The sequence below is a fragment of the Phocoena sinus genome, chromosome 1, assembly GCF_008692025.1.
Source record: "Phocoena sinus isolate mPhoSin1 chromosome 1, mPhoSin1.pri, whole genome shotgun sequence".
In the NCBI taxonomy this organism is placed as follows: domain Eukaryota; kingdom Metazoa; phylum Chordata; class Mammalia; order Artiodactyla; family Phocoenidae; genus Phocoena; species Phocoena sinus.
In genome coordinates, this window is record NC_045763.1 from 82,199,317 (window position 1) to 82,219,558 (window position 20,242).

The 20,242-nt window shown below is 38.0% G+C and overlaps 2 protein-coding genes across 13 annotated transcripts in view; one reads left to right on the top strand and one right to left on the bottom strand.

Annotated features, from left to right (window-relative positions):
- The first annotated feature begins 2,811 nt into the window (after nucleotides 1–2,811).
- On the top strand, nucleotides 2,812–18,509 carry C1H1orf146 (chromosome 1 C1orf146 homolog). Its single transcript, XM_032622269.1, has 5 exons — nucleotides 2,812–2,921; nucleotides 15,414–15,507; nucleotides 16,985–17,153; nucleotides 17,558–17,636; nucleotides 18,312–18,509. Exons 1-5 carry the CDS (start codon nucleotides 2,853–2,855, stop codon nucleotides 18,444–18,446), a joined length of 546 nt encoding a protein of 181 aa, XP_032478160.1. The 5' UTR covers nucleotides 2,812–2,852; the 3' UTR covers nucleotides 18,447–18,509.
- A 545-nt stretch (nucleotides 18,510–19,054) lies between these two features.
- The window catches only part of GLMN (glomulin, FKBP associated protein), a 42,984-nt gene continuing 41,796 nt past the window's right edge, over nucleotides 19,055–20,242 (bottom strand). For 9 of the 12 annotated variants that reach the window (XR_004348390.1, XR_004348388.1, XR_004348389.1 and 6 more), the window contains 2 exons: nucleotides 20,014–20,096; nucleotides 19,668–19,907 (listed from right to left, as the gene is read on the bottom strand). Coding sequence is in view for 3 of the 12 variants with exons in the window: in XM_032622218.1 (XP_032478109.1) it covers nucleotides 19,797–19,907; nucleotides 20,014–20,096 (194 nt within the window). In the remaining 9 variants the exon portion in view is untranslated. Of the gene's footprint in view, nucleotides 19,908–20,013; nucleotides 20,097–20,242 lie in introns of all 12 variants that reach the window. The other 3 variants (XR_004348393.1, XR_004348398.1, XR_004348387.1) reach the window with 3 other exon arrangements.

Consider the following 20,242-nt stretch of genomic DNA (forward strand, 5'->3'; position numbering starts at 1 on the left):
GTGTGAAATGAAAACATAAGATCTCTTGTTTAAAAATTAACATTTTCAAGACAGCAATAGGGGATAATAGCAATAAGACAAGTACAGGATCCTTTTAAGTGTGGAGCCTTGTGTGACTCCACAGATTGCATGTCAGTGAAGCTGCCCATGTTAATGGGAAGTAATTCTGGAAAGGAAACGTGGCATCAGTCTTTGGGGAGAGGAGCTTGAATACTAGGCTAAAGAATTTGGATTTGATTTCTTAAGCCTTAGGGAGCCATTAAAGTTTTCTGAACAGAACAGTAATCTATGGGCTTCCCTGGTGGCACAGTGGTTAAGAATCTGCCTGCCAATGCAGGCAACATGGGTTCGAGCCCTGGTCCAGGAAGATCCCACATGCAGTGGAGCAACTAAGCCTGTGTGCCACAGCTACTGAAGCCCACATGCCTAGAGCCCATGCTCTGCAACAAGAGAAGCCACCGCAATGAGAAGCCCGCACACCACAGCGAAGAGTAGCTCCTGCTCACTGCAACTAGAGAAAGCCCACGCGCAGCAACGAAGACCCAATGCAGCCAAAAATAAATAAATTTTTTTTAAAAAGAAGAGTAATCTAGTTATAAATTAAGTTTTAGGGAAATTATTTGGGAAGAGTTTGTAGAACAGATTTGAAAGGAGGCAAGACCAGTTAGGAGGTAAATATAGTAGCTCAGGCAAGAGGTAATAAACATGGTATTAATGAAAAAGGAAGAGGACAAAGGAATAGATCTAACATTGGACTCATTCACTTTTTTTCTTTTTCTTTTATTGTGGAAAGAACAGTTAATATAGATCTACCCTTTTAATAAAATTTTAAGTAAATATTATTGTTGACTATAGGTACAATGTTGTACAGCAGATCTCTAGAGCTTATTCACTCATAAAAGAAAATTACCTGATATAATAAAGGCCATATATGACAAGCCCACAGCTTATATCATACTCAAATGTGAAAAATTTTCCTCTAAGATCAGGAACAAGGCAGATGTGCCCACTTTCACCGTTTCTATTCAGCATAGTACCAGAAGTCCTGGCCAGATCAGTTAGGCAAGAAAAAGAAATAAAAGGCATCCAAACTGGAAAGAAAGAGGTAAAACTGTCCCTGTTTGCAGATGACATGATCCTATAAAAAAACTGTTAGAACAAATATATCAATTCAACAAAATTGCAGGATACAAAATCAACATATAAAAATCAGTTGCATTTCTATATAGGAACAGCAAACTATATGAAAAGGAAATTAGGAAAATAATCCCATTTACAAGAGCACCAAAAAGAATAAAATACTTAGGAATACAGTTACCTAAGGAGGTGAAAGACTTGTGCACTGAAAACTACAAAACTTGGATGAAAGAAGACACAAATAAATGGAAAGACATCTTGTGTCCATGGATTGGAAAACTTAATACTGTTAACATGTCCATTCTGCCCAAAGTTAACATGTCCATTCTGCCCATTCATTTTCACTCTGTAGGTGTATATGACCTTTGCTACCATCCTCTCTCAGCCTGAATTTCCTAAAGTGTAAAATTATATAAATACTTTCTTTTCCTTTTCACATTTGTTGCTCAAAACCCAGCCCAAACTGAAGTTCAGTGTGAAATTTCTTGTGTTTTCCTTTGAGCATTCCTCGTAAGATATATATATATATTTAAATATGTGTGTATACACATTCTCATTCCATTTCTAACTGATCTTTTGTTTTGTGATAGTTATGTCTCTACTCTGAGCAGCCTTTAATTTTATTATCAAGTTTGAATCACTTCAGTTTCCTCTCTCTCCTCTTGTTGCCACAAACTGCCTCTGCTGGAAGGAAAAGCCTGGTTTGTGGATGCCAATTAAATCAAATAACAAAATGTTTATAAACTGTCTACTGTGGACTAGTTTGGAAGAAAATCAAAAATTGAAATATCATTAGAGAAGGCTTCATGGATATGCTGGGTCTTCCTTCTTTAAGTTAATGCTCTGAAATGGGAACCATTGCTTTTAATAATTCTTATTAGGAAGCATAATATTGAATGAGCTTAATGTATAACAAGACAGATATTTTTTCAGTGTCAATTTTTTTTTTTTTTGGCTGTGTTGGGTCTTCGTTACTGTGCGCAGGCTTCCTCTAGTTGCGGCAAGTGGGGGCTACTCTGTTGCAGTGCGCAGGCTTCTTATTGCAGTGGCTTCTCTTGCTGTGGAGCATGGGCTTAGGCGCACGGGCTTCAGTAGTTGTGGTGCATGGGCTCAGTAGTTGCAGCATGCGGGCTCTAGGGCATGCAGGCTTCAGTAGTTGTGGTGCATGGGCTCTAGAGCGCAGGCTCAGTAGTTGTGGTGCACAGGCTTAGTTGCTCCGTGGTATGTGGCATCTTCCCAGACCAGGGATCGAACCCATGTCCCCAGCATTGACAGGCGGATTCTGACCCACTGTGACACAAGGGAAGTCCCAATTTAAAAAAATATATATTTATTTATTTATTTGGCTGCACCAGATCTTAGTTGTGGCACATGGGATCTTCGTTGCCACGTGCGGAATCTTCATTGCCGCATGCAGGCTCCTTAGTTGCGGCATGCAGACTCTTAGTTGCGGCATGCAGGATCTAGTTCCCAGACCAGGGATGGAACCCAGGCCCCCTGCATTGCGAGTGCAGAGTCTTAACCACTGGACCACCAGGGAAGTCCCATCAGTGTCAAATTTTGACTTTCAAATATTCTTTAGAACGTCTCCATTACCCTAATTTTATTTCTTTCTGTAATTTACTCATTCATCAAGCAAACATTTCTATGTGTTCTTTTTGTTCTTATTTTTCTCAGATTATTGGCACCACTAGAAGCTGATTTGATACAGAGAGATGGCTGAAAGTGATGGAAAAGAAAAAATTAAATGGACAACCACCATTATTATTAGCTCATCGCTTAAGGTAAAAGAGGCATTTGGGCCATTGATCTTGAATTTAAAATTAAAAGCAATAGAACAATATTTTAAAATATCTTTAGCTTGATTATCCAAAGTTGTGTGAATTGGCAAGTACATAATCTAAAATGTGTTTTAAAGACAAATTATGAATGTCCCTGCATCCATTTTCCTACTTCTCTAAATATTTGAAGGTTGGAAAATTTCTAAGTTCCTTTTTTTTTCTCACTAAGCCTACTCTAATAGAGATGTTAAGTGATTACAGAAACAATGCATATGCACATATATATTACTTAAGGTTTTTTGAAAGGTAAACAACAGAAACTGATCTGTCTAGACTTAGTGGCCTTGGGAGGAGGCTGTCTCCCTACAGTTTGGATGGGGAGGGAATGGGAGTTGAATGCCTGAGGGCAGTTGGTCATTCCACAACTGTTTTTAACTCCTCAGCGAACAGGATTTCTCCATTGCCCTGATGTTTATCTTATGGACACCACCTAATGTCTAGAATGAAGGGGCAAGAAATGATTATTCTATGGTAAAGAGAGAGGCTAGAATAAGACTCTGAATACGATCTGTTTTATTCACCCTATCCATTCACTGCTGCCTCAAGCTGCACTTTGCTCTGTTGGCTTTAGCCATCTAGCACCATACCAAATACCCGTTTAAGACAGCCTCAAGGTTCATTGGAATTTTTCATGCTTCTTTTTGTTAGGTTTCTGGAATCCATATTTCTCTCTTGTTTCTTTAGCTTTTCCAGACTGATTTTGAGAGAGGGAGACAGCAACCCATGCTAATGTGCTTGTTTTGCGCTTTCTTTTCTTTTTTCTTTCCTTTTTGTCCCACCTTTTCTTTTCTTATTATTTATTTGTTTTTTTTATTTATTTGGTTGTGTCGAGTCTTAGTTGCGGCATGCGGGATCTTCGTTGCAGCATGCAGGATCTTTCATTGTGGTGTGCAGGCTCTTCATTGTGGCAAGCGGGCTTCTTTCTAGTTGTGGCGTGTGAGCTCCAGAGTGTGCAGGCTCAGTAGTTGTGGTGTGCAAGGCTCTAGAGCACACAGGTTTAGTCACCCTGTGGCATGTGGGATCTTAGTTCCACAATCAGGGATCGAACCTGTGTCCCCTGCATTGGAAGGTGGATTCTTAACCACTGGACCACCAGGGAAGTCTCACCTTTTCTCTGTTTCTTTTTTTCTTCTTTTTTGCCTCCTTTTGTATTGATTGGTAATTTTTTCTCATTTTTTTCTTAACTAGCTTTGAAACTAGCTAGTTTCTTAACTAGCTTTGAGGTAATTTTTTCTCAACTAGCTTTGAATAGTTTTTTCTTAGCTGGCTTTAAACAGCTCTATTTATGTTTTTTTTTTTTTTTTTTTTTTTTGCGTTACGCGGACCCCTCACTGCTGTGGCCTCTCCCGTTGCGGAGCACAGGCTCCGGACGCGCAGGCTCAGCGGCCATGGCCCACGGGCCCAGCCGCTCCGCGGCATGTGGGATCTTCCCGGACCGGGGCACGAACCCGTGTCCCCTGCATCGGCAGGCGGACTCTCAACCACTGCACCACCAGGGAAGCCCTATTTATGTTTTTTAATAGTTACCCTAGAAAATTTAACATGTATACTTAGCCCCACAAAATCCAAAGTAAATAATTATTTTTATCTTCCTCTTAAATGACAAACAAATCTTAGAACACTAATTCCAATCACCCTTTTCTGTATTATATTTTGTTATCATATACAGTTTAATTCTATCAATTTTTTAACTCAACAAAGTGCTATTATTTTCTAAAGTTAGCATTTGTTTAGATTTACTCATGTCTTTGTTACTTTCTTTGCTCTTCTTTTCTTCTTTTGGCTCAGACCTTCCATTTTGGATCATTTTCTTTTTTATCTGAAGAATATAATTTAGAAATTATCTAAATGAGGATCCTCTCAGTTTTTGTTAGTATCCAAATACAGTTGACCCTTGAACGACGTGGGGTTGTAGGCAGTGACTCCCTCACTCCCTCCCTCAAAACTTCACGTTTAACTTTACATTTGGCCCACTGTATCAGCAGTTCTGCATGCAATGATTCAACCAACTTCAGCTTGTATAGTACATGTATTTATAGAAAAAAATCCACATAGAAGTGGATCCATACATTTCAAACCTGTGTTGTACAAGGATCAACTATATTTTTGTCTTCCCCTTGATCTTGCAAGATGTTTTAAAAATCACTTTAATTCAGGTATAACTTACATACAATAAAATACATTTTAAATGTATAGCTTAATGAATTTTGACAAATGTGTATACCTGTGTAACCATCACCCCAATCAAAATATATAGAACATTTTCGTCACTCCAGAAAGTTCCTTCATGCCCTTTTGTAGTCAGTCCTTTTCCAGTTCCCCACCTCAAGCAACCATTGGTCTGATTTATCACTATAACTAGTTTTGCCTGTTGTAGAACTTCATATAAATGGAATGATACAGTTTGTACTCTTGTGTCTGGCTTCTTGCATTAAGCATAATGCTTTTGAGATTCATCCATGTTGTTACATATAACAATAATTTGTTATCTTTTCTTTGCTGGGTAGTAGTGTGTTGTATGAGTGTATGCCAGTGTATCTAATAGATAGATATTTGGGTTGTTTCCAGTTTTTGGCTATTATGAATTAAGCTGCTCTGAACATTTATGTATGTCTCTGTTAAGACGTATTTGAATTTCTCTTATAAATACCTAATAATGGAACTGCTGGGTCATATGATGAGTGTATGTTTATAAGAGATTACAAACTGTTTTTCAAAGTTCACTACAAATGAACACTGAATCCATTTAACTATATAGCTATAATAAAACTAAATGCAGGGATTATGGTTTTATATTCCCATCAGCAATGTATAAGAGTTCAAGTTGCTCCAAGTTGAAAGATATTTTCCACTATATTTACAGATATTTTCTCTCAGTATACTGAAAATATCTTCACTGGATTCTGGCTTCTGTTGTTTTTTCTTTTGTTTGTTTTGTTTTGTTTTAACTTTTTAAAAATATCTTTATTGGAGTATAATTGCTTTACATTGTTGTGTTAGTTGCTGCTATATAACAAAGTGAATCAGCTATACATATACATATATCCCCATATCCCTTCCCTCCTGCCTCTCCCTCCCACTGTCCCTATCCCACCCCTCTAGGTGGTCACAAATCACCGAGCTGATCTCCCTGTGCTATGCGGCTGCTTCCCACTAGCTATCTATTTGACATTTGGTAGTGTATATATGTCAGTGCCACTCTCTCACTTCATCTCAGCTTCCCCTTCCCCATGTCCTCAAATCCATTCTCTACATCTATGTCTTTATTCCTGTCCTGCCCCTAGGTTCTTCAGAATAATTTTTTTTTTAGATTCCATACATATATGTTAGCATACAGTATTTGTTTTTCTCTTTCTGACTTACCTCACTCTGTATGACAGACTCTAGGTCCATCCACCTCACTACAAATAACTCACTTTCGTTTCTTTTTATGGCTGAATAATATTCCATTGCATACATGTGCCACATCTTCTTTATCCATTCGTCTGTTGATGGACATTTAGGTTGCTTCCATGTCCTGGCTATTGTAAATAGAGCTGCAGTGAACATTGTGGTACATGACTCTTTTTGAATTGTGGTTTTTTCAGGGTATATGCCCAGTAGTGGGATTGCTGGGTTATATGGTAGTTCTATTTTTAGTTTTTTAAGGAACCTCCATACTGTTCTCCATAGTGGCTGCATCAATTTACATTCCCACCGACAGTGCAAGAGGGTTCCCTTTTCTCCACACCCTCTCCAGCATTTATTGTTTGTAGATCTTTTTTTTTTTTTTTTTTTTTTTTTTTATGCGTTACGCGGGCCTCTCACTGTTGTGGCCTCTCCCGTTGCGGAGGACAGGCTCCGGACGCGCAGGCTCAGCGGCCATGGCTCACGGGCCCAGCCGCTCCGCGGCATGTGGGATCTTCCCAGACCGGGGCACGAACCCGTGTCCCCTGCATCGGCAGGCGGACTCTCAACCACTGCGCCACCAGGGAAGCCCTGTAGATCTTTTGATGATGGCCGTTCTGACTGGTGTGAGGTGATACCTCATTGTAGTTTTGATGTGCATTTTTCTAATGATTAGTGACGTTGAGCATGCTTTCATGTGTTTGTTGGCAATCTGTATATCTTCTCTGGAGAAATGTCTATTTAGGTTTTCTGCCCATTTTTGGATTTTTTTTTTGTTTTTTTGATATTGAGCTGCATAAGCTGCTTGTATATTTTGGAGATTAATCCTTTGTCAGTTGCTTTGTTTGCAAATATTTTCTCCCATTCTGGGGGTTGTCTTTTCGTCTTGTTTATGGTTTCCTTTCCTGTGCAAAAGCTTTTAAGTTTCATTAGGTCCCATTTATTTATTTTTGTTTTTATTTGTTTCTCTAGGAGGTGGCTAAAAAAGGATCTTGCTGTGATTTATGTCATAGAGTGTTCTGCCTATGTTTTCCTCTAAGAGTTTTATAGTGTCTGGCCTTACATTTAGGTTTTTAATCCATTTTGAATTTATTTTTGTGTATGGTGCTAGGGAGTGTTCTAATTTCATTCTTTTACATGTAGTTGTCCAGTTTTCCCAGCACGACTTATTGAAGAGGCTGTCTTTTCTCCATTGTATATTCTTGCCTCCTTTATCAAAGATAAGGTGACCATAGGTGTGTGGGTTTATCTCTGGGCTATCCTGTTCCATTGATCTATATTTCTGTTTTTGTGCCAGTACCATACTGTCTTGAATACTGTAGCTTTGTAGTATAGTCTGAAGTCAGGGAGCCTGATTCCTCCAGCTCCATTTTTCTTTCTCAAGATTGCTCTGGCTAAAACTTCCAAAACTATGTTGAATAATAGTGGTGAGAGTGGACATCCTTGTTCCTGATCTTAGTGGAAATGGTTTCAGGTTTTCACCATTGAAAATGATATTGGCTGTGGGTTTGTCATATATGGCCTTTATTCTGTTGCAGTAAGTTCCCTCTATGCCTATTTTCTGGAGGGTTTTTATCATAAATGGGTGTTGAATTTTGTCAAAGGCTTTTTCTGCATCTATTGAGATGATCCTATGGTTTTTAGTCCTTCAATTTGTTAATATGGTGTATCACATTGATTGATTTGTGTATATTGAAGAATCCTTGCATTCCTGGGATAAACCCCACTTGATCATGGTGTATGGTCCTTTTAATGTGCTGTTGGATTCTGTTTCCTAGTATTTTATTGAGGATTTTGCATCTATGTTCATCAGTGATATTGGCCTGTAGTTTTCTTTCTTTGTGACGTCGTTGTCTGGTTTTGGTATCAGAGTGAGGGTGGCCTCGTAGAATGAGTTTGGAAGTGTTCCTCCCTCTGCTATAGTTTGGAAGAGTTTGAGAAGGATAGGTGTTAGCTCTTCTCTAAATGTTTGATAGAATTCGCCTGAGAATCCATCAGCTCCCGGGCTTTTCTTTGCTGGAAGATTTTTAATCAAGTCTCAATTTCAGTGCTTGTGATTGGTCTGTTTATAATTTCTCTTTCTTCCTGGTTCAGTCTCAGAAGTTCTGCTTTTCTACGAATTTGTCTGTTTCTTCCAAGTTGTCCATTTTATTGGCATATAGTTGCTTGTAGTAATCTCTCATGATCTTTGTATTTCTGCACTGTCAGTTGTTACTTCTCTTTTTTTATTCCTAATTCTATTTGAGTCTGTTTGAGTCTTCTCCTTTTTTTTCTTGATGAGTCTGGCTAATGGTTTATCAATTTTGTTTATCTTCTCAAAGAACCAGTTTTTAGTTTTATTAATCTTTGCTATTGTTTCCTTCATTTCTTTTTCATTTATTTCTGATCTGATCTTTATGATTGCTTTCCTTCTGCCAACTTTGGGAGCTTTTTTGTTCTTCATTCTCTAATTGCTTTAGGTGTAAGGTTATGTTGTTTATTTGAGATGTTTCTTGTTTCATAAGGTAGGATTGTGTTGCTATAAACGTCCCTCTTAGAACTGCTTTTGCTGCATCCCATAGGTTTTGGGTCATCGTGTTTTCATTGTCATTTGTTTCTAGGTACTTTTTGATTTCATCTTTGATTTATTCAGTGATCTCTTGGTTATTAAGCAGTGTATTGTTTAACCTCCATGTATTTGTACTTTTGAGAGATTTTTTCCTGTAATTGATATCTGGTCTCATAGCGTTGTGGTCAGAAAAGATACTTGATATGTTTTCAATTTTCTTAAATTTACCAAGGCTTAATTTGTGACCCAAGATATGATCTATCCTGGAGAATGTTCCATGAGTACTTGAGAAGAAAGTGTATTCTGTTGTTTTTGGATGGAATGTCCTATAAATATCAATTAGGTCCATCTTGTTTAATGTATCCTTTAAAGCTTGTGTTTCCTTAATTATTTTCGTTTTGGATGATCTGTCCATTGGTGAAAGTGGGGTGTTAAAGTCCCCTGCAATGATTGTGTTACTGTCGATTTCCCCTTTTATGGCTGTTAGCATTTGCCTTATGTAATGAGGTGCTCCTATGCTGGGTGCATAAATATTTACCATTGTTATATCTTCTTGGATCGATCCCTTGATCATTATGTAGTGTTCTTCTTTGTCTCATGTAATAGTCTTTATTTTAAAGTCTATTTTGTCTGATATGAGAATTGCTACTCCAGCTTTCTTTTGATTTCCATTTGCATGGAATGTCTTTTTCCATCCCCTCACTTTCAGTCTGTATGTGTCCCTAGGTCTGAAGTGTGTCTCTTGTAGACAGTATGTATACAGGTTTTGTTTTTGTATCCATTCAGCCAGTCTACGTCTTTTGGTTGGAGCATTTAATCCATTTACATTTAAGGCAATTATCGATATGTATGTTCCTATTACCATTTTCTTAATTGTTTTGGGTTTGTTATTATAGGTCTTTTCCTTCTCTTGTGTTTCCTGCCTAGAGAAGTTCCTTTAGCATTTGTTATAAAGCTGGTTTGGTGGTGCTGAATTCTCTTAGCTTTTGCTTGTCTGTAAAGTTTTTAATTTCTCCATCAAATCTGAATGAGATCCTTGCTGGGTAGAGTAATCTTGGTTGTAAGTTTTTCCCTTTCATCACTTTCAATATGTCCTGCCACTCCCTTCTGGCTTGCAGAGTTTCTGCTGAAAGCTCAGCTGTTAACCTTGTGGGGCTTCCCTTGTATATTATTTGTTGTTTTTCCCTTGCTGATTTTAATATTTTTCTTTGTATTTAATTTTTGATAATTTGATTAATATGTGTCTTGGCATGTTTCTCCTTGGATTTATCCTCTCTGCACTTCCTGGACTTGATTGACTATTTCCTTTCCCATATTAGCGGAGTTTTCAACTATAATCTCTTGAAATATTTTCTCAGTCCCTTTCTTTTTCTCTTCTTCTTCTGGGACCCCTATAATTCCAATGTTAGTGTGTTTAATGTTGTCCAAGAAGTCTCTGAGACTGTCCTCAATTCTTTTCATTCTTTTTTCTTTATTCTTCTCTGCAGTAGTTATTTCCACTGTTTTATCTTCCAGGAAACTTATCCTTTCTTCTTCCTCAGTTATTCTGCTATTGCTTCCTTCTAGAGGATTTTGAATTTCATTTATTGTGCTGTTTATCATAGTTTGTTTGCTCTTCAGTTCTTCTTTGTCCTTTTTGAACATTTTATGTATTTTCTCCATTCTATTTCCAAGATTTTGGATCACCTTTACTATCATTACTCTGAATTCTTTGTCAGGTAGACTGCCTATTTCCTCTTCATTTTTTTGGTCTGGTGGGTTTTTACCTTGATCTTTCATCTGCTCTGTGTTTCTCTGTCTTCTCATTTTGCTTAACTGACTGTGTTTGGGGTCTCCTTTTCGCAGGCTGCAGGTTCGTAGTTCCCATTGTCTTTGGTGTCTGACCCCAGTGGGTAAGGTTGGTTCAGTGGGTTGTGTAGCATTCCTGGTGCAGGCAACTAGTGCCTGTGTTCTGGAGGATGAGGCTGGATCTTGTCTTTCTGGTGGGCAGGACCGCGTCTGGTGGTGTGTTTTGGGGTGTCTGTGACCTTATTATGATTTTAGGCAGCCTCTCTGCTAATGGGTGGGGTTGTGTTCCTGTCTTGCTAGTTGACTGGCATAGGGTGTCCATCACTGTAGCTTCCTGCTCGTTGAGTGGAGCTGGGTCTTAGTGTTTAGATGGAGATTTCTGGGAGAGCTCTCTCTGTTTGATGTTACGTGGAGCCAAGAGGTCTCTGGTGGACCAGTGTCCTGAACTTGGCTCTCCCACCTCACAGGCACAGGCCTGACACCCAGCCGGAGCACCAAGACTCTGTCAGCCACATGGCTCAGAAGAAAAGGGAGAAAAAAAGAAGGAAAGAAAGAAAGAAAAATATAATAAAGTTATTAAAATAAAAATTATTAATTAAATAATTAAAAAATAATAGTAAAAAGAAAAGAAAATAGAAAGAAAGACGAGAGCAACCAAACCAAGAAACCAAATCCACCAATGATAACAAGTGCTAAAAGCTATGCTAAAAAAAAAAACAAAAACAGAAACAAAAAAAAACCCAAAAATGGACAGAGAGAACCCTAGGACAAATGGTAAAAGCAAAGCTATACAGACAAAATCACACAAAGAAGCATATACATACACACTCACAAAAAGAGAAAAAGGAAAAAATATATATATCATTGCCCCTGAAGTCCACCATCTCAATTTTGGGATGATTCGTTGTCTAGTCAGGTATTCCACAGATGCAGGGTACATAAAGTTGATTGTGGAGATTTAATCCGGTGCTCCTGAGGCTGCTGAGAGATTTCCCTTTCTCTTCTTTGTTCGCATGGCTCCTGGCTTTCAGCTTTGGATTTGGCCCTCCTCTGTGTGTAGGTCGCCTGAGGGCGTCTGCTCTTTGCTCAGACAGGATGGAGTTAAAGGAGCAGCTGATTCGGGGGCTCTGGCTCACTCAGGCTGGGGGAAGGGAGGGGTACGGAATGCAAGGCGAGCCTGCAGCGGCAGAGGCCGTCATAACATTGCACCAGCCTGAGGCGCACCGTGTGTTCTCAAGGGGAAGTTGTCCCTGGATCACAGGACCCTGGCAGTGGCGGGCTGCACAGGCTCCCTAGAGGGGAGGTGTGGCTAGTGACCTGTACTTGCACACAGGCTTCTTGGTTGGCTGCAGCAGCAGCCTTAGCATCTCATGCCTGTCTCTGGTATTCGCGCTGATAGCCGCGGCTCACGCCCATTTTTGGAGCTTGTTTAGGCGGTGCTCTGAATCCCCTCTCCTCGTGCACCCCGAAACAATGGTCTCTTGCCTCTTAGGCAGCTCTAGACTTTTTCCCAGACTCCCTCCCGGCCAGCTATGGCGCACTAGCACCCTTCAGGCTGTGTTCACGCAGCCAACCCCAGTCCTCTCCCTGGGATCTGACCTCTGAAGTCTGAGCCTCGGCTCCCAGCCCTCACCTGCCCTGGTGGGTGAGCAGACAAGCCTCTTGGGCTGGTGAGTTCTGGTCGGCACTGATCCTCTGTGCGGGAATCTCTCCGCTTTGCCCTCTGCACCCCTGTTGCTGCGCTCTTCTCCATGGCTCTGAAGCTTCCCCCTCCGCCACTCGCAGTCTCTGCCCACGAAGGGGCTTCCTAGTGTGTGGAAACTTTTCCTCCTTCACAGCTCCCTGCCAGTGGTGCAGGTCCCATCCTTATTCGTTTGTCTCTGCTTTTTCTTTTTTCTTTTGCCCCACCCAGGTACGTGGGGAGTTTCTTGCCTTTTGGGAAGTCTGAGGTCTTCTGCCAGCGTTCAGTAGGTGTTCTGTAGGAGTTGTTCCACATGTAGATATATTTCTGATGTATTTGTGGGGAGGAAGGTGATCTCCACGTCTCACTCCTCCACCATCTTGAAGGTCTCCCTCAGTGTTTCCCAGTCTTATTTGAATAAGGGACATCTTTTAGTATCTCATGGGACTAATATTTAATGAAACATAATTTGGAAAATCTAGTCTTAGCTCCTTGTTATGTTGAAAACTTAACTCTTGAACTTACCTATTTTTTCGTAATTCAGTACTTTCTAATTTTAACTTTATTACTTTCTTCTACTATTTTCTTTATACTTCTCTTAGTTGGCTGCTGGATAGGATAGAATTGAAATTCATCAGCGTGGCATACATGGTCCTAATTATCTGCCATCAGTTATTCCTAACACTGTCTCCAAATTAACTGACTCATACACAACTAACACACTTAAAAGAATACTTTCAGGTCTGAATACCTTTGTCTATGTTTTCTGTCTATGTTCTTCCCACATTTGTCTTCTTCCTTCACTTGTCTGCTTAATAAACTGTTTTCCATTTAAAAGATTTGCCTCGGGCTTCCCTGGTGGCGCAATGGTTGGGAGTCCGCCTGCCGATGCAGGGGACACGGGTTTGTGCCCCGGTCCAGGAAGATCCCACATGCCACGGAGCAGCTGGTCCCGTGAGCCATGGCTGCTGAGCATGTGCGTCCGGAGCCTGTGCTCTGCAACGGGAGAAGCCACAACAGTGAGAGGCCCGCGTACTGAAAAAAAAAAAAAAGATTTGCCTCCAATTTTATGAAACTTTCCTGACTCACATCTGTTACATCCTTTTATATAGTTTCTGGTTCTTTGCCAAAATTCTTAACCTTGCCTTTCATCTCCTTGAACATAGTAAACAGCTATTTTAAAGTATATACATGGTATCTTTACTATATGTATCCCCTATGACTGCTTCTATTACCTGTTGTTTTTCATAGTTCTCTTTCATGTAATTTTGTTTTTGTATGTCTGATTATTTTTTTTTTTTTTTTGTATGTCTGATTATTTTTAACTGTGTGTTGGAATTTGTATTTGAAAAATTGTTTGTGGAAATAATTTGAGGCCTAGAATAGTTTTATATTCCTCTAGAGAAAACTTAATTCTGCGAGAGAATTAAACCTCTAATGTCCTAAGCAGGGTTGCCAGATAAAATACAGGACACTCAGTTAAATCTGAGTTTCAGATAAACAATGAATTTAGTGTAAGTTCATCCCAAATATTGCACAGGACATACTTATATCAAAAAATTATGTTGCTTATATGAAATTCAAATTTAACTGGATGTTCTATTTTTTTATTTGCTAATCTGGCAACCCAAGCCCTAAGGCTTCTATTGTATGTAATAAAGGAGCTTATCTCCTGTTCATTTAGATGATACTAGTTATGTGAGAATTGAGAAAATAATCATTCAGATAATTTTCTTTGTTCTGTAGTTGAAATGAGGAGACCTAATTGAGAGGGGTCCCTCTAGGGAGTGCTTCTGCAAGGTACTTGGGAGCACTAGTAATACAGTATCACTTTAATACAATTTTAAGGATTGAAATGGTTTGAAGCTAGGCTACAGCCCCTGTGAGAGCTGTTCTACTTTTGTCAAAAGCTCTGTTCAGCCTCTCATCTCTCTTCCTGAACTGACAGATGCCCTCAGGAAAAAAAATCACCTAAGTGCTGATCTCTTATCTTTGAATTTCTGTATAGGTCTTGGTCTTGTAATTTTTCATTATCCTGCTAACTCTCTGATGCATTCAAGAGTTTTTAAACTTTCCAGCTTTTCTAGTTGCCTTCAGCAGGAGGGTTGGCCTAAATTACTTAATCTGCCATCACTGGACGCAATGTGTAATTTTAAAACAGCAGCGGAAAACTCATGCGAAGAGTCTTAATTGAACTCTAGGTCAGGATCTGTTTGAGTACCATAAAATACTCTTTTTAGGAAGGAAGGGAATCAAGTATTCTATATCTAGAATACTTGATATTCTAGATATATTTAAGTATGCTTAAAATATACATGTTCTGAGGCTAAATATAAAGTTTATATAAGGGATTTTTATCTACTTGGAGACTAACAAGCTTGAGTTTTAACCAATTCATAAATAGTATAAACCACGTCTATTTTAGTGCTTTGGGTAATATCTAATTACGTGGGTAGAATAGGAAATGAGATGAATTTTGAAACGCTTAGTATTTAAACCAAAAGTCCTATCGCTGTCTTCATGTTTTCTAACTCACCTAAGGCTTAAAACATTTGAAAAGTATACTAAAAGTAACTGTAATGTAAACATGAATTGGAGAATTGGTTGTCTCCTTGTGGTACTGTGTATGGCACTTCATGGTTTTGTCAACCATCTAAGAAACACACCACCATACACCTTCTATTTATACATTAATGCATGTCAGAATCCATCTTCAAGTTGTTTTTCAAAGAGAAGTTTGTGTTTGCTCTTATAGTTTAATTCTTTAATACTGTCCTTATTTTCTTCCCTAAGTAACGTAACTAGTACACAACTCATTTCCAAACCACAGTGTGTTTCAAAACTAAATATTTTTACCTTTTTTTAAAGTTTTTTCTCCATAGAGAGCACATTTGGTGTCTCTGTTGATGATCAAATCTTTAAGTGGTATAGTTATAAAAGAAGCTATTAAACTTGTCTTAATTTTTTGATTAGCTTTAATTAAACTCTTTAAAACATGTCTTAAGTTTGTATTTCTGAAAATTTTTTTAAGAGTTATGAAGTTGCAACCGCCCTAGAAAATCGAAGCCATAAAGTTCGGTATTCAGATTCAGTGGAAAATGGATCAATTATATTTTCTCTTTCTGGTACAGTATATTTGCTAACTTCCTTGATTTAAGTTTCTTAATAAATAAGTAAGTGTAAATTCTAATAATTTGGTAGTTCAGTAACTAAGTAATAAGCTTAAGGTGTTACCTTTTGGGAGAGGTAAATGTTAAAACTTTGTTACTGCTGCAAAAGCAGTACATATGGCCAATTACAAAATATATTCCTTTTTAGATTACAATTGTTGAACTAAAGCTGAACCAGTGGAGTCCGGTAGAGGATGGTACAAACTACTTGCTTTGGAACAAAGTTGAAAATAGAACAAAGCCACCCTCCGCAACAGTCAATACTTAAAATATTACCCATATTAACAGAGGCCAACATCACGATATTGGTCAAAATCCATATACAGAAACAATATAGAAGAATGTTTTTCATAATTTTGTACAAGTTTGCTGAACATAATATTGATATAAACAAATACTAACTAAAGGAAACAAAGGGACAAATGTTCCTGAAATCATAAAACTGTACAACTGTGAGTCATGGGCAAAGTACAGGAAGGAATTAGATTAGGATATGAGAAAGCTAGGGACATGGGAAGGAGGCAGCTCCACTTGTGCTTGGAAAATGACAGAAGTGATAAAAAAAAAAAAACATGGAGGTGAAGGATTTTATTAGGATGGTTACAAACAGACCTGTACTCTAGCAGAGATTTTGGAAGACAGGCACTTTCAAAAGCTCCTAGAAATAGACCTCCAGGCTGAAAATGGTCCAACCTCAAATTCATCTTTCCTGGTTGAACAGAGAGCCCTATATGCATTCTCTTATTTAATCCTTTCAACAAACCTATCAAAGAACTATTATTCCAACCTTACAGATGAAGAAATTTAGGTTCAGAGATATTATATAAATTTTTAGCTCAGGTTGATTCAATTAGTATAATCACATAGTAGCTTTCCTCAGATTGTGTCCTCCCCTCATCTTTTAAAGAGCTAAGTAGATTGTTTCCCTTCTGGACCATTCTTATAGGCCTGATACTGTTTCAGAGTTCCTAGATATGTGCTTACTGTTTTAATTTATATAATAGTTTATGTTCTGATATAAAAGATTCTCCAACTAAAGGCTTGCTTAAAACAACTTTTCTTTAGTTGATTTCCAGCTTTTAAAAATCATAACATGAAAAATTAACATGTAACTAAAATTAGGCATTACTTTCATTGTGGACAGTGCCTCAGAGTAAAAAAAAAAAAAAAAGGTTACTGACCAAGAAAGGGTTTTTCCCTTAAATATTTAGATTAAGTCATCCTTTTATATACAGAGCACTTCAAAGAACTACCTAACTATTTTGTCATGTAAGACTTTCATTATGGTAATTTCCATTTGTTATGGGTTTAGAGCCTGGACACTTACAGCTATGTTTTACTTATAGTTATTTTTGTTGATTTTACTGAGTTTACAAAAAAAATTTTATCAGTATGACGAAGTGACATTTTATATTACACTCACCTTTCCTAGGAGTTGCATTTTTACTGATGGATGCTAAAAAATGCTTTATGTCTGCTGAAGAAACATTTCTAGCCAAAATTGAGAAGTTTATTAACATTCACCGAAATAGTTTTTTGGTTCTGTCTGCTGCCCTGCATGGGCCTGAGGAATGGAAACTGATGTTCAGGATTCAGCAGAGGTATGGACAACAGCACTACAGACCTATTTTCCTGAAATTATTTTATTTACTTCGATTCTGAATTATATTAGGCAAGCGAATTATGTTTTTCCAAAAAGTAAACTTTATAATGTTAACCTGTCCTATTTAACAAAATGCAGGCCAAATAGCTAGTCTATGAATCAGGGTGACAAGTTTCAGAGTGCATGCTGATTTATGGGATTCTCCAGCAAGACTAAATCAGAAGTGAACACTTCTTAGTCAATTAAGTTCCGGCTGTAAAGCCATATCAAATCCTCTGTGGAATAAGGCAGGCATGAATGAATAAACAACTGACAAAACAATAAGAGGTTTGTCTCTTCTTTCCACTTAAGATAACAGATGTAAGTCATATCAACTATTTAACTTTTGAATTTTTTTTCCAGATTCCTGGGTAGTAACCTACGGATACTTCCAGTACACAACACAATAAATGCTATTAATCTTATGTGCACCATAGCTAAGGTAAGTCGCCTGAGGAAAATGCCATACATACATACACGCTGATACACTTTAAGGTTCTTGACTTCAAAATGCACACCCTCTTCGGTAGAACTGACAAATATTCTACTTCTGTTCCCCTCAGAGAAGTTGCTATTTCCAAACACATGTAACTCTTTCCCAAGCCTGAACTTAGCCTCTCAAGTCTTCTCAATTTATTTCCAGTACCAACTACCAGGATCACTCATTTAGGGCCAAAAGAGCATTTGGCCATATATATACAGTGTTGGCCCTATTGGTTACTTAAATCTTCTTTCAAATTCTAAAGTATAAATATTGGTAGTCATGAACTGTCAGAGTGCATACATACTATTTTATAACTTCACTGGTTATCCACTTTCTTTTCATACTTATTCTTCTCTGTAAAGTGTGCTCCCAACTCCCATAGGCAGAGTTAGGTGTTCCTTACTCTTATACTTGGAACAGATCTCTGTTGAAGCAATTCTTAATAGTATTCTATTTTTTGGCTTGCACATCTGAAATCTCTTAAAGAGATCAGGTATTTTTCTGTTACTCTAATAACCCATACACAATAATGATTGATGCTTGTTGAATAAATAATGTTAGGTATTTTATGATGTGACCCTGTAAAAATACCTTATTTCTCAAATAATATTGCATGTTTATATCTTCTTCCAGATCACCTCCAAACCATATGTAGATAGCATCTGCTACAGAATGATAACAACTAAAGCTTACATCATTGAGCAAAGTCCAGTTTGGAAAACACTTCAAAAGATAAAACTGAGTAGTGATACATTTAACCCAAATTAGATTATCAATTACAAATGTTCTTTTGGAAGAATATTAAAATAAAATACATACAATTAAAAATGATTTTATTTTCAGGAGTTCTGTTACTTCCTTTAATAATGTTCAGAAAAGGGACTTCCCTGGTGGCACAGTGGTTGGGCAACCGTCTGCCAATGCAGGGTACGCGGGTTCAATCCCTGGTCCAGGAGGATCCCACATGCCACGGAGCAACTAAGCCCGTGCGCCACAACTACTGAGCCTGCACACCACAACTACTGAAGCCCACACGCCCTAGAGCCCATACGCCACAACTACTGAGCCCACGCACCACAAATACTGAAGCCTGTGCGCTCTAGGGCCCACGTGTTGCAACTGCTGAGCTCACGTGCCGCAACTGCTGAGCTCGCGTGCTGCAACTACTGAAGCCTGTGTACACCCAGACCCCGTGCTCTGCAACAAGAGAAGCCACCACAATGAGAAGCCCACACATCGCAACGAAGAGCAGCCCCCATTCCCTGCAACTAGAGAAAGCCCATGCGCAGCAATGAAAACACAATGCAGCCAAAAAAAAAAATGCAGTATCTGCAAAATGCAATAAAAAATGAGGTATATAAAAAAAAGTTCAGAAAAAATTGGTACATATATTATAAAACTCAGATGCAGTTTCTTAATGATACAAATTAAGTTGGATGAACAAATATTTAATTGCAAATAAATATACAGCATTTTCTAATTAGCCCCTTAGGTTAAAGGAAAAGTCATATATACTTCTTTATAATACAAGCCAGCCAGTATTTCTAAAATTAATCTTCACAGATGCTTTCACATTGTAACTACTGCTGGAGAGCTGGTGATTGATAGGATTCTGCCCCCTAAGGTTCCTGAGGCAGGGAAAAAGAAGGAAATTAAGAGAAGTAGTCAGCTGGTCCAAACTCAAAATTTCTCTCTAAGCTCTCTTAGCTCTTAGTGGTGTGATAGCCAGTTTGATACTAGGAGTTTTAAATGTAACACAGCATCTAACTGGAACATAAAGTGTATCAGTATTTTTATAAACTCACTACAACTGTATGAATGAATAAAGGCAATCCAGTACATTTTATGAAGTCATAATATAAAATTATTGATTTGTATTGGATTTTCAATAGTAGTATTTAAATTACACATGGGCATTATTTACCATGTAGATATCTTTTTAAAACCAAACAATACTACTGATCCATAATGTGTCATTGCTGAAACGGATAAATGAGAAAAGCTACATTTATTTTCTATCAGTGTGTTTTACAGAAACGCTTTTATAAAGGTGTTAAATAAACATAATGGAAAATATAGTATATTTCTAGTTTTTATTTAGGGGATGGAGCTTTCACTTTATCCCATATTTTCCTCAGAGGTAGACTTTGTTTTTATTTCAATGAGTTCTTCTACTCGAGCCAGAACACTTTCAATCAAATCAAATGTGAAAAGAGCTGAATGTAGGACCTGCAATGCCAAGAAAAATTAGTGTTATTAAGGCTGCCTTTAAAGCAAAACAAAGCAAAAAGAAAAGACTTCAGCTGTATGTAGCTTAGGAAAATTTCATATCTACCTTAAGCTGCATTTCAGGAGGCATATTCGGGATCTCTTCTCTGCCTACAGTTATAGAACAAAGATCTTTAGACTTCTGGACTTCTGTAAGAGAAAAAAAAAATCGTGTCACAATCATTAAAACAACTCTCAGATTTCAATAATAAATTTATAAGCTACTTTAATCATTTACTAACTTAAAAAATGCCAGTTATTTGCGTAAATTAAGCCTTAGTGTTTAATAGCTCAGG